A 15098-nucleotide genomic window follows, 5' to 3' on the forward strand; every position below is an offset into this window, starting at 1 on the left:
AATATTGGTATGGAAAATGCTTGACATTTAGTGACTATCTTCTCTCTCTCATTTACGTAATATTGTACATTCTGTTGCATGAAATTTTTCAAAATACTTTTTCCACAATAGTCTATTTCATTATGTATGTAGGTTATGTATGTAGGTATGTATGTATGTATATGTATGTATATATTTTATACACACACGCACATATATATATATTAATGTAAAAAAAAATATTATATTATTTACATTATATATTATTATAATTATTATTATTTATTTGTTGTGGTTTTTCTTTTATAGCCAGCAAATCCCAAAAAAAAGCTAAATGTTTTGTATGGTCTGCACATTTTTTGTATTTAATATTCATTTTATAAAACGGAGCTTTATCAGTTAAAAACAGTACAAAATCAAAGGCTTCTGTTTGTGAAAAAAACTTGTGCATTTAGTGCCTTGTACAAGGAAAACCCTTTTTGTCACTCATAAAAGTGGACTGCATACACTACCGCTGTCAGAAGTCAAAATATGCATGCCACAGCAATACATTGTCTCATTGCAAACACAACCCCGGCCCCCTCTTTCTATCTCTCTTCCTCCCACTCCTTTATAAACACTCCATCCCTGCTGAGAGGGCTGTTAGAATGTGCCTTCCCCTCTGTTTGATGTGTCTTTTGAGAATTTCAGGGGTTTTGTTTTGTGTTTGTGTGCCGGCGAGCCCCTTCTGAAGTTTTCTTTCCTCTGAGCCCCACTTACCTCCATGAACTCATTCACTTCCTTTTACTGCCAGCTGATTGGTCACTTCATGCCGAGGCCATTCACCTTGGTCCACGCCCTCCTCATTTGTGTCTCAGATGGTCCACTTTCACTTGCATGCCCAATTGCTTTTCAGCCTTTCTGGAGAGATGCCTCCCCTTGAGTGTGCGCTACATAGGGACCCAGAATGGCACCTCCTCAGCCAAGTCCCTCGTTGGCTGGTGTGTGCTGTTTAGTCAGAGTTGAGTAATTACCCTGTTGTTTCTTCCTTCGTATTGGAGTGCATTCATGTGTATCTGATACTCTGGGCAGGGCGAGAGGAATCATTTAGTGGTTTTCATGATCATTAGGGTCAGGTGAGATTAGAACAAAGCCAGAATATCAATGGATCCCTTTCTCTACTTTTACAATTTACTCTATCTGGAGTGGTTGTGGCTTAGTGGACTAAAGCACATAACTGTTAATCAGAAGGACACTGGTTCGATCCCCACAGCCACAACCATTGTGTCCTTGAGCAAGGCACTTAACTCCAGGTTGCTCCGGGGGGATTGTCCCTGTAATAATTGCACTGTAAGTCGCTTTGTATAAAAGCGTCTGCCAAATGCATAAATGTAAATGTAATCTGGCCTAAAATAACACTATTATCTATGTTTATATTTATCTCTTTAGTATTTAGTTTGTATTTGTGGCAGTCTTAAAAGAAAAAATTACATTCTCAACACATAATGTTACACATTTCAGAGTGAAACGTTAGCTGGAATTTGATTGGTTTGTTAAAAGTGGGCTGTAATATTATTGGAAAATATTGTTTTTACTTGCCAGCCTTGGCTATGTCAGAAGAAAAGTGTGGGAACACCAACATATTTACAAATATGTATTTTTATTTATTTATTAAAATTATGTATTTATTTATTAGTATTAACTTGTATTTTTTTTTTATATTAAATGTTATTAACATTTATTTATTAGTATTTACATGTATTTTTATTACATGTATTTATTTATTTATTTATTTTGTATTATTATTATTATTCATTACATTTTGATACAATGTTTTGAAATGTATTTATTTACTTGCCCAACTAGACTTACACCTTGCTGTTTTAATGCATTAGTAAATAGACGTATACATGAATATTTTAAATAAATGAGAAAATAATAAGGTAAGAGAAGTTGTTTCATCGCCATGGAAACACTAACATTATATATTTACATTTATTTAATATTTTTATTTACATTTGTTATTATTTGAACATTTATTTATTTTATTTATTACAACAACAAGGCTTACATCCAGGTTGTTGCTTTTTGCATTTGTCAATACATAGAGGCCTATACCGGAATACATTCGTAAATAAACATGTACATTAATTAATAAAATGATGTACATTAAAGAAAAAATATTAAGAAAGTAAATGGGGTTAATTTCATGTTGTCTTTAATGATTCAATACAGAATATATATTGATATTAATAAGTGCTAATTTAGTTATTTCTTACTTCGAAGCAGTAAACAGCATTTATAGTTAGTTCTATAGTAAAAGTATCCCTCATATTTTGTCCCCTTTTCGAACTTGGTAGTCTCTAACATTCTAGAGTCCCCCAAGCAACCCTGATATTCACTGCAAATATGTGTGTACTGTGTGTGTGCGTGTGTGTGTTTGAGGGGCAGCCATGGGCCTTATTTCCTGAATGTGGTTTTCTCCCCCTGCAGAGAGAATCTTCTCTCCATCCCATCACTCTTTCGTGGCCTCCTCGTCCCTCCCTCGCTTTTGACACGCTAAAGCTGCACATTTTATTTTCCTTCCTCCTGCCGAGAGGAAGTGTCTTTTCATGGCTTCTCAGCTTTCTCCCATATACCCTCCAAACAGTGCCCTGTGTTTGGATTGGGTCTCCATTTCAAACAAAAGTCTGAGGCGGGATTACCAGCCCCTCTCTTCCTCTCTTTCACACATCTCCTTTCAAGTGGCAATGGCCGGAGCTATTTGAGATGCTTGTTGCTGCTTCTGAAATCTTCCTCCTTCCTTTTCCAAGCAGGTGACTGTAAACAGAGTGAGAGAGTGTTTAAAAACTTACTCAAGAGCAGTGGACATATATATTTATGTATATGAGACCTTTATAGATACTTAAAAGAATAGTTCACCCAGAATTTAAAAGCTGATCTTTTTTATACAACAAAACGGTGGGTTGTTGAGCTAAAAAAGCACCATAAAAGCAGTCCACTTGTGCTGAATATTCCAAGTCTTCTATAGACACAATATAGCTTTGCGTTACCGTACAGACCATAATTTGCTGAAAATAACATGCATCCAAATATGGCATATAAAGACGCATTGCGCCAGGTTTGACGTCAATGACATCATTATCTCTTGCATGTCTCATAACTGCACATTGACATCAAACCTTACATGATATAATTTGTTGTGCAATATTTGAATGTACACAGACATTCAAATATACTCAACAGCCCCTGAACCCATTAACTTTCATTGTATTCTCAGGAAGCGTGAACATTCTTCAGAATAACTCCTTTTGTTCCATGGATGAAATATAATCATATGGGTTTGAAACAACAACACGAGGGTGTTAAATAATGATAGAATCTTTAATCATAGGTATTTTGATTTGTTTGGGTGTTTTTGGAAACACTGTTAATGAATCTAAGACTATGTCTTCATTAATCCATATACTGTACATTTTCAAAGTGGTCAACACTCAGACAGCGGTTTTGCGAAAACAGAGCTTTTCGAAAGCTTTTCGTTATAGTGTGGACTGGGAAAACTGAGATATTCAAAAACAATTATATTTGTTGTCATGTGACATAGTCATGTGATCCATTCAACCCAAAACAAACAAGATGGTGGCCCATGTTGTAGAAGTGTTGTTGTGCCTGCTATCCACATTGATAGTGTTGTTAAAGATAAATGTTACTTTGTACATCCTTCACACTGCAATCCTTCAGAGGCGACTGGAAGTTTTTGGAACAACAAGGAGAGTTGTTTTTCAGGGCCACAAGTTTGTTTGTTTGTTTAGTTTGTTTTTTTTTGGGGGGGGGGGGGTAAGCATTAACACTTTTGAAAAACGTTCGAAAACGACTGTGTAAATGGCACGTTACAAAACAAAAATGCCTTTTTATTTATCTTGCCTTGTCCACACAAATAGGTTTTCGTTTTAAAACGCATCTTTTTCTCTACATTATGGCCTTCCGTCCACACTGAGACTACGTTTTTGTCATGAAAACTTATCGAAAATGCTCTCCCAAGTGGATACATTTGAAATTGCTTTCTTCACATTGTAGTGTGGAGAGGTGTAACCGGTCCTCCTTGACCCACGGAAAACGGGATTCGAACCGGCATCTCCGGCATGGGAGGCGGTCGTGCAAACGAGGGGGCTAAAGACTGCAGCCTCTAGCGTCAGTCGCTAGTGTACATTAAAAATGCACATTATGCAAATATGTCAATACTGAACTTTCTGATAATTATGTGATGAGAGATTTCCAGACTTAAATGTCAATCTTTAATTTCTTAAAATTGATAAAGAAAAGAAATAGCAGACTTAGAGGTGGCTCTGCTGTAGAAAAAACAGGGAGATGACCTGCCACGGTCAAAGGTGTCCGTCTAGTGTGTATGTATATAGAAAAACTATTAAAAAACAGTGCAAAGGGATGCAAAATTTGTTCGGTGTGACTGGGCCTTAAGCCTCTCTATCCTTCAACTTGGCAAAGTCAGTCTCCCTCGTTAATTAGTGTAAACTCACCCCCTCTTTCCCAGAATCCCATGCACTTGCAAACATCTCTCCTTAGTGTCCACTCTAAAAGTTTTGAGAGTCGCCCACCCTCTTACACCCCTGCGTTGGCATGGTGGATTTCCTGTAAAAAATTCAAATGAAGAGAGGGAGAACAACAGGGTGGGTCTCTTCAGAAGAAAAATAAGCTTTGAAAGATTGACTGCTGAAGGAGGAGAGGGGGCTAATTAAACACTCACTCTCTCTCTCTCACTCTCTCTCTCTCTCTCTCTTTCTCTCTCTCTCTGAAGAAAAATGCACTGTGCCCAGAGTCCATTCAATTGCTCTCGGCCTTGTTCACAAAGAGCTGTCAAGATTTTCAGGGAACCGTCATTAAAGATGTGGCTTTCTTAATTAGTTTGTGCCTTTGTTGCAAAAGTGTCTTAAGCAACACTTGTTCGTACACACAGAATTGTCTTTGGGGGAAGATAATAGACGCATGAGATAACTGATTTTCAGTATAGAGATGCCACAACATTTGTTCTGCTTCATAAAGCTTGTTTTGTTCGTCGTCTTTGAGTGCTTATCTAAAATGCTTGAAAAAGCTGTAACGTAACTGCCGACTTGAGTAATTTAATTAGCCATTAAGTTGTTAATTTTTGGTATTTTGGGTCAAGTTTGTTTGGTTGTTTTTTTTAAATAATTATTTTAATGACACCTTGGCATGGTGCATTTTACCCCATAAGACATTGATTACAGATTGTTGAGATTATTTTGAGGGCATTATTAGAAGATTTGAGGAACACTTTACAATATGGTTCAATTTGTTAACATTAGTTAATGCATTAGGAATCATGAACTAACAATGAACAATATATATATTTTACAGCATTAAATCATCTTTATGTTAGTTAATTAAAATTCAGTTCATAGTGCATTAACTAATGTTATCATAAACAACTTTTGATTTAATTCTGTTAAAGCATTGTTTATTATTAGTTCATGTAAACTAATGTTGTTAACTAATATTAACAAATGGAACCTTACTGTAAAGTGTTACCAGATTTTGCCTAGATTTATACATTTTTGGAAATATTTCATTTGTTCTTGACCGTGTAAAACTTGCCTCTACAATGCGAAGGTGGTGTGGTTGGTTGCTAAGGTGTTCTGGGTAGTTGCTAGGCGGTTGCTTACTGGCTCTATGCAAGTCTGTGGGATTTGTTTTTATATTTTATTTTCCACCAGGTCAAAATCAAATGTCCAGATGCTTTGAAAAGTAACAGTACAAATCCATAACACTTAACTTCATTAGTAATACTGATGCTTGCCTTAGAAAACACTGTTAATTAATTTGAGGAATCCGGTAGTGTTAGGTCAGGTGGATTTGCTTGGATTCTAATAGTCAACTTTGAAATTATTAAAAGAATGATGCTCTTTTATACTATTATTTTGCCTTCCTATTCTCTGTACATTTTGTCCAAGTTGAAAGGCTACTGAATGTAGTCGTGGCATGTGAGTCGGTCCCCATCAGAGGAAGCGTCTGTTGATTGCTCTGGTCCTAAGGATAATGAACGGGCATGGGTTCATTTGGACTCCCATTGTTCCACCAATCACTGCTGCTGTAATTAACATGTGATATGAAGTGAATGAAAGCATGCTGCTCAGATGTATCATCTTGTAATAAGCACCCCTGTATGGAGTATGCATAAATACATAAGGCAGTCTAAGTTTAGAAGACCAGTCACAATTCATTATGCAAATATGCAGTTATGTCAATACCGAACATTCTAATAATTATATGATGGGAGATTTCCAGACTTAAATGTCAATCTTTAATTTCTTAAAATGTATAAAGAAAAGAAATAGCAGACTTAGAGGTGGTACCATCTTTTAGAGGCACAGAATCACTCTTCTGAACATTTACTTCCACCTTACTGTTGGAACGACAATTATCTTGCAATTTCTTTTTTTTTTTTTTTGCAGTATTGCAGCATTTCTTATATTATTGCCTCTTTAGGATTAATCGTTTTTGCTGTATTCCTCATTAGTAAGTCGCTTTGTATAACAGTGTCTGCTAAATGAATAAATGTAAAGGGGCCATTCACACCAAACTTCTATATAAACATGTGCTAGATGGATGCCTTTGACCATTGCGTTGCATCTCGCTGTTTTTGAGTCTTGCGCAAGAGTGCTAAGTCTTTTTGATGCCACATTTTTTGCTTCTGTCCACGCTGTTTTTGAAAGCATTTTTGCATCTGTCCATGCCCCTTTTTTTCATAAGTTTTTTTTTATGTAAACGTGCGCTAGACAGGCGGCTTTCTGCTTTTTCAGCACCTAGGTAATATAGCACAATTAAAAACACAGGGTAGTTGACCAATGTGCTGTACAACAGAGCAAAAATACACAAAACACTAATATTATACAACACATACATCTAACTTCTCACATTAAAAACAACAAGCTACTAACAAATCGGCAACATATCAGTAAGAGTTAGACAAGAAAGCCAGAGAAAAAATGTGAGTTTTTAAAAGAGATTTAAAAGATATGTGGATGCAGTTCTAATATGCAAAGGCAGAATATTCCATTGCTTCAGAGCCAACACTGAAAAAGAACGATCACCCCAAAGTTTTTGTCTAGACCTAGGGATAATCAGTAATTTTTGGTCAGAGGACCTAATTGATCTTGACAGTAAGTATATCTGTAATAAAGCTGAGAGATAGGGTGGTGCCATACCATTTAACTAAATCTTAAAATCAATCCATAACGGATTGGCCACCAATGTAAAGAAAACAAAATTGGAGTGATGTGGTCCCGCTTTTGAGAACCTGTCAACAATCTTGCTGCAGCATTTTTGAACAATTTGCAATCGTGTCAACATTGATTGACTAATCCCTACATATAAGGAATTACAGTAGTCCAAACGTGATGATACAAATGCGTGCATTACTCTCTCCAAAAATTAAAATTACAAAAATGGCTTGACTTTTGCCAAAGTTCTTAGTTGGCAAAAGCTTTAATCTTTAAACTGCATTAATCAGACACCTAGCTCAAGAGTGTAGCATTTTTAGAAGCCGTGTTTTTAAAAGTTTTTGCATCTCTCTGTGTTGTTTTCAATTGTTTTTCTATGTAAATATGCATTAGATGGACATCTTTGTCCATTGCGCTGCATCTCACTGTATTTTCAGCATTTTGCACAGGAGTACCAATGTTTTATTATTGTGTTTTGAATGTGTTTTTGTGTCTGTCCATGTTGTTTTTTATTATTATTGTTTTTCTATATTAACATGCACTAGATGGACATCTTTGACCATTGCACTGCATCTGTGTATTTTCAGTATTTTGTACAGGAGTGCCGATGTTTTTTAATTGTGTTTTGAATGCGTTTTCATGTCTGCCCATGTTATTGTTTTTTTTTAAATAGTTTTTCTATATAAACATGCTCTAGATGGACATATTTGACCATTGCGCTGCTTCTCGCTGTTTATCGAGGGTCTTGCATGAGCGGCAATTATTTTTTTATTATGATGATGATGCTTTTTTGAATGCTTTTTTGTGTCTGTCTGCGCTGTTTTTCGATTGTTTGTTTATCTGTGTTAGACAGATGTGATTGACCACTGTGCCACGCTTCACTGTGTTTTCAGTATCTCATTGCAGGAGTGCAGCATTTTTCTGATTTTTTCACAACTTTAAAAACGTGTCTTGAGGCACCTGTGTTTGTTCTATTTATGCCGCATTCTTGATTTTTAGCATAAGAATACATTTGGTCTGAACGGCTAAGTCTGAAATGATCTACAAACCAAAGTTTGAATGGAGTCTGCATGTTAAGTAGTTTAAGCTGAATTAATTGCACAAAATTTGTAAAAATAGAATGTTTGAAGAACATCAATACAGTGCTGCCTTGCAAATAATAATACATTATTACTGGCAAGTATAGAGTCATACTTTAATAAGTATAATTAATTGCTTGCCAATCAAATCTATAGCTTTAGCTGTCACTATTTTGTCATTCTCGTCTATCACTTTGTTGGTTTTATGTTGTAAATGTTGGCGATAGCTTTGGCAGTGTCATTATGGTGGCTTTGTGGAGTAGCGTCCCAAGGGAAGCCTGTCACCCGACATCTCTCTAGACACTCTTTACCTCTATCAGCTCTCTCTCTGTCTCTCTCTCCTGTCTGTCACTCACCCCAGCAAGGCAAACAACAGCTCCTTTCTGCTCGTCTTATCACCCGCCGCATGGGGTCAGAAGGTCAGACCTGCACTGAGCATGCTCAGATACACTCGTATCGATTTTAATTTTGCACCGTACCCCTCGCCATCGTCAGTGAATGCCAGCGGAAGAGAGAAGAGGGGGCGGGCGGGTGATAGAGAGGACCAGATAGAACTCTGGTACGCGGTGAAGAGTTGGACTCCATTCTCTCGCCCGAATGTGTCTCTTTCAGCCCTTTTCTTTGGGTCTTCGATCTGGCGGGCTGCCGGCGGACCCCTAGAGGGTTGAGGGGCCAGTGTTGAGAGGGCTTCTTTGTGGGTATCCATCGGGCCGGACTGACAACACTGACAGCAGCGATTAAAAACCACGGCTTTCCTCCCCACGCACACACTCCCGTATTGTCCACAGTAGACATGCTGTTCACAATGTGTAACCTTTCGATAGCTAGCCAGACTTTAACCCTCTAGATCCTGGTGGAAAACCAGCGAGCAATATAGCTAGTTGTGAATAAGTGTGTGATTTGTATATTTGACCTTCATCCCTTGCGATCTCTACCATCACTATGATGGATCCATTAATGCATTACTCTGGACTTTCTTTAAGTCACTGATATTACTGTCAGAAATGCAAACTCTTCAGGGATTGTCAGATATTGCTATGTCACATACTGTAGTTTATCAAATATATCAAGGTCCAACAAGTAAAATCACATCTAGATGATGGCACCTGTTTATTCAGAAGCAGTTTGTCAATATAGGAGGAAGACCAGGGCTGATACTAATTCAGAATAGCTTTATCATAACATATTCAAACAAGAGTCTAACATCAATCCATTATTCGCAACTATATTTAAAAATGTTCTTTAAGAAAATGTGAGTGGCGCTTACCAGTACTTAATTTGCCACCACAAAGTGTGTGGTAGGATGATAGGATGTTCTGGGTTGTTGCTAGGTAGTTTTCTTATTGGCAGAGTCAGAAGAACCCATCCCAATGTCTTGGGTACCTGTCTGGTAAACATTTTAAGTCAAATCACTTCACTGCCAGTCAAAGTAATACAACATATTTCATAACAAACAGCACATTTTGAGGTATGATTCATGTCCGTAGCAGAAACAATACAGGATAAGTTTATTCCAATCCCTAACCTTAAGTATTGAACAGTATTAATAGTGATGCTTGCCTTAGTGGAATAATACTCTCTGTTAGATCAACTGGCATAGATTTGAATGCCAGTTGAACAATAAACAAGGTCCTAAACCTGAACCTTGTGGGTCTCCTCTCTCTCTCTCTCAGGGAAGAGAAGGAACGCTGGATCCGGGCGAAGTATGAGCAGAAGTTGTTCCTGGTGGGGCTTCCTCAGTCTGACGTGCCACTGGGACAGCAGCTTCTGCGGGCGGTCGTAGAGGATGACCTGAGGCTGGTGGTTCTCCTGCTCGCTCACGGCACCAAGGAAGAGGTCAATGAGACGTACGGGGACGGAGATGGACGCACCGCCCTGCATCTGTCCTGCGCGATGGCGAATGTGGTCATCACACAACTGCTTATATGGGTAAGAATTTATTGGATCAAATCTTAGGTTGCAGTATGCATGAAAGTAGTACATTGAGAGTGGTGGTGGCGTAGTGGCTAAAGCACAGCACTGTTAATCAGAAGGTCACAGGTTCTAACCCCACGGCCACCACCATTGTGTCCTTGAGCAAGGCACTTAACTCCAGGTTGTTCCGGGGGGATTGTCCCTGTAATAATTGCACCGTAAGTCGCTTTGGATAAAAGCGTCTGCCAAATGCATAAATGTAAATGTAATGTAAATGAGTGTGATTTCACAAAGTATCCTATACATGTTCTCCGTCTTTCTTGTCCTGTCCCAGTATGGAGTGGACGTAAAGAGCTGTGATGCCCGTGGTCAGACCCCCCTGTCATACGCCCAGTGTGCAAGAAGTCAGGAGTGCACCGACGTCCTCATCCAACATGGCTGCCCTGGCGAAAGCGATCTGTCGACACCCACGGCCACCAGACAAAACGTCAACAACAACGCTCAATGCGAGCTGAACCGTAGTGTTAGCATCATGTAATAGTGTGCAGGAAATAATTCTATGCACCATACTATAAGCCTGCAGTGTCCTAATGCTCTGTCTTTAGTGTCCCTTCACTGAATGTTCATGTGTCTCAGTGGGCGCCAGTGATTTTGATGTTCATGTAGAGTCTGTTCTCGTTAAATGACATCACTTTCCTCAGCAGTATGTTGCAGATCCGATATTGTCATTGTTAGGAATACTGTGCATAGTGACGCGTGTGTCATGTAAACCCATTACAACTTCCTGTTGAGGCAGATGTTAGCGTACAGCAAGAGACAGCAGTATTAACCTTATCAACGCTCATTTGGTGAGTTACTTTTAAGCTACAGAAATGGACAAAGTTATTTTTTTTTTAAGGATCAATGTGGCAGGGTGGAGGGCAGGGCTTAAACAAAAATCAAAAACACACACACATGACGGACATGCCCGTAAACGATCTCTCTCTCCCGCACTATCTTCCGCAGTCGGCCTTTATCCCTCTCGGAGGCTTGATTAGCCAGATAAGGGACCGGGTGTGTAGAATCACAACCCGGCCCCGCCCTCCGCCCTGCCACAATCTTATATTGTATGTACTCTATAGAACAAAATATCTTATGTTTTGGCAACAGGTTCTAAACAAAACAAGTTTTTATTTTTAGGGATTTGTTTTAAATAACCCTAGTTTGCACACATGTTTCATCATCCTTCAAAGCATATGAAACCTGTTTATGTTAAATGGGTTATTCCCAGAAAACCTGTCAAGAAATTTTCCAGGTAATATTTCATCCTTATATCAAAATAAATAAATGAGAAAATATATTATATATTTGCGTAAAGAAAATGTAACCTATTTTTTGCCATTATTTTACTTTTTGTTATTGTTGTTGTTGCATTTTGACATTTTCATGGCAATTAAGCACATTTCCACTTAGACTCTCATTACTGTAATGCATCTGGGCATTTAGTTTTTGCTTTTAAATTGGTAAGCATTTAGACATCATCATAGTATTTTTTTATACTGCCTTTAATTTATGCAGATTTAAATAAAACATTTTATTATAGTAATTTTTCACTGTAATTCAATAAAAATAACTGTATTACAGTAATAAACATTTATTGAGGATCTTCATTGGGAATAGCTAATACGAATAGTAATAAAAATAAATGTGTCATCGCATTACAGTAAGGAGAAAATATGTGCTTGTCATGAAAATGTCACAATGCAAAACATTTAATGGGTCTAATATACACATTTTCTTTATACATATATATTATTTATTTATTTATTTATTTCAGTGACCTGGGACATCATGGGATTTTTTTAATTTTTTAAATCATATATGTTTTAAATCATATATATATATATATATATATATATATATATATATATATATATATATATATATATATATATATATATATTATGATTTTTCTTTTCTTCATATTATTGGATTAAATATACACATTATGTGCATGTTTAAAGGAATATTCCGGGTTAAATACTATCTCTATCGGCAGCATTTGTGGCATAATGTTCATCACTACAAAAATATATTTCAACGTGTCCCTCCTTTTCTTTATAAAAGCAAAAAATCTGGGTTACAGCGAGACACTTACAAAGGAAGCTAATAAGGCCAATTTGTAGATGCGGGTTAGTGTGATTTTTGTTTGATAACATCCCTTACTAAACTTTTCTTTGTAAAGTTATATCCAGGAAGTGCATTTGTAAAAGTATACGCTTCTCATTTCTGTCTTTTAAACCCTCCAAAAGTTGACCCCATTCACTTCCATTGTATGTGTCTCACTTTAACCACACATTTTTTCTTTTCTTTTAAAGAAATGGAGGTCCGAGTCAAAATGAGTTTATGTGACAATCAACATTATGACACTAATGCTGTCGATTGATCTTAACTGTATTATTATTAAACCCAGAATATTCCTTTACCATGAAACTTAACATGTTAACAGTTGTACCACCATTGTGCCCTTAGCCTGGTACTATGACACTAAAGACTGCTGGATAAGGCATTACGATTTGTAGCATTGGTTCAAGATAGCAAATCACCAATCATCTATTCATTTCTATTTTACATGTAGCCTTTTACATGAAAACCTTCAGAGGCTTGATTACCTTACAGATACTGTGTTATTATGGATGCCTTGTGCAAATCATTTCAGGACTGGTCTGAAGTGGTCTTGTTGCTGTTTGACACGCTCTGTGTCACTCTCCGGTTTTAAGCACTCCTGTATAATAAGACATCCATTAGTACAGGGGACAGTACCTACATACTATTTTAAGACACTCTCTCTGTGAACTCTTGTGAGAGTATTTGGTTGTGTTATGCGTGTAATAATCTCCACACTTGAAAAAGGGCAGATTGTTGAAAGTGTGGCTGTTTTGTATTCATTCAAATCCAGACAAGAGTTGTATTCTTACCGAATGCGATGAACAAATGAGTGATAGGGATTATTTACAGATGTGTGTGTATAAAATAGCTTTTTTCTCTCCCTGTTGCAGCTAGCTGTGTGTAGTGTGGGCTAATCATGGATAAAATGGCCTTTTCCTACCCATGTGAACCCTATCAGCCTTAACCCCTTAGTTGCTAGTGTATAAGCTGTAAACTTTTAGAAACCAAAAGAATAAACAGGCCTTTTTTCTGCCTGAGAGTTCTTCATGCATTAGTTTTGGGCCTACTTGAAACTATAAAATCATAATTAGGCTGTGATGGATTTTTCACTTTAAGGGAAAGTGGTAGCAGAAATCCAAAAACTGCTTTTATGAGAGAGGATTTAAATACGTCCTTACCAGACAGTATTTTATGTTTACATTTTAGGTGTTTCACCTTATAGCAGGTACGTTTTCTCACTTATTTGAGTTTGGATTTGTGCATGCAGCCCATATCTAACAAGCTTTGGGAGAAAACGCAAATGCAACGTTTGTTAACTGCATAATCATTGTAACATTTACTGTGCAAAACTTTGTTTGCATTATTGGACTTCTAATTAGGCTTTTTAATATCAGCAGTTGATTGCATATGATGTTTAATTGTAAATTAAACCCAATTTTAATTTTAAAAGGTACATGGAATTAGATGTTACTGGTCCGCATACATGTTGATAAAATAATGCAAACGCATGCATGCAAAGTTTCCAAAACGAAATAACTTCCCTTAAACAAAAATCTAAGTTTTGTGACCCCCTTTATCTTCATAAATATATGTTGAGTTTTGGCTTCTGTGTATGACATGATCTTGCTTGGTTGAGCTTTTGAGAATATGACAATTCAAAATGTTAGAAAACACTAATGCATCCTCCCTGTAATGGTGTATTAAATTATGGGATGTACCCACACTGCTCCTTATGTCGCCATATACCAGAGAGAGGCCGTTTCTTCAGTTGTTTTTGTACCTGATTTGGGTCCCGGTGTGTCCACATTGTTTGGCCATTAAGGTACTTTGTGTATTATATGTACATTTGACATATTTATAAAAGCAGGATGTAAATAATTCCTTTGTTGTTGCTTTTATTGAGCTGTTTGATAACTATTTGTTGTTCCTTTAATTTGCCATTGTTTTTAATGCTCCTCCTGAAAATGACGGAGTGATTTTATGAGAGTTAGCTGTTGTGTGATCGGATGCTTGGCCTGCTGTTGACATAATAAACACTCCAATAAAATGTTTTATACCATGAGTGCTGAAGGTTTGTCATTCATGTTTTATTTCAATGATAATAATGCACAATGCAAGGGAATTTATATAAAAAAACACGTCTTCCTTGTATTCATGGTTAAAAGTTAATAGATTAATGGGAAGGATTTTTAAAATGGTGATTTCTAGGCCTGGAAAATCATGGAAGTTTCTATATTATGTAAATATATATATATATATATATATATATTTGTTCCAGGTAGATTATGCTCTGCTCTCATTTGTACATTAAGTCACATTAAACAAATCCATTTGAATTCAAAATTGTACTTTTACTTGTAGCTTTTAGTCCATATCTGTTAGCTTTAGAAGAATAGTTCACCCAAAAATGAAAATGCTCTCATCATTTACTCACCCTCTGGCCATCCCAGATGTGCATGACTTTATTTCTTCTGTTGAACACAAATTAAGATTTTTAGGGAAAAATAAATCTCCTCTCTGTAGGTCCATACAATGCTACTTGAATGTTCACCAAAACTTTGAATCTCTAAAAAGCACATAATGGTAACCCATAAGACTCCAGTGGTTTAATCCATGTCTTCTGAAGCAATCCAATTACTTTTGAGTAAAGAGACCAAAATGTAACTGTTTTTGTGAAATATTCCTTTAAGGCCATATAAAAGCTATTGTACACCTAAGTTAAAAGCATAGCAGATATATTGTTGAC

General features: G+C 36.8%; 1 protein-coding gene across 4 annotated transcripts in view; it reads left to right on the plus strand.

The window, feature by feature from the left end:
• LOC127634269 (arf-GAP with GTPase, ANK repeat and PH domain-containing protein 3-like) overlaps positions 1–12102 on the plus strand; it is a 217595-nt gene extending 205493 nt beyond the window's left edge. For 2 of the 4 annotated variants that reach the window (XM_052113740.1, XM_052113741.1), the window contains exons 17-18: positions 9964–10219; positions 10539–12102. In XM_052113740.1, the coding sequence (XP_051969700.1) occupies positions 9964–10219; positions 10539–10742 (460 nt within the window). In that variant the 3' untranslated portion in view covers positions 10743–12102. The remainder of the gene's footprint in view (positions 1–9963; positions 10220–10538) is intronic. The other 2 variants (XM_052113742.1, XM_052113743.1) reach the window with 2 other exon arrangements.
• The last annotated feature ends 2996 nt before the right edge of the window (positions 12103–15098 follow it).

This window comes from Xyrauchen texanus, chromosome 41 (assembly GCF_025860055.1).
Source record: "Xyrauchen texanus isolate HMW12.3.18 chromosome 41, RBS_HiC_50CHRs, whole genome shotgun sequence".
Taxonomy (NCBI): domain Eukaryota; kingdom Metazoa; phylum Chordata; class Actinopteri; order Cypriniformes; family Catostomidae; genus Xyrauchen; species Xyrauchen texanus.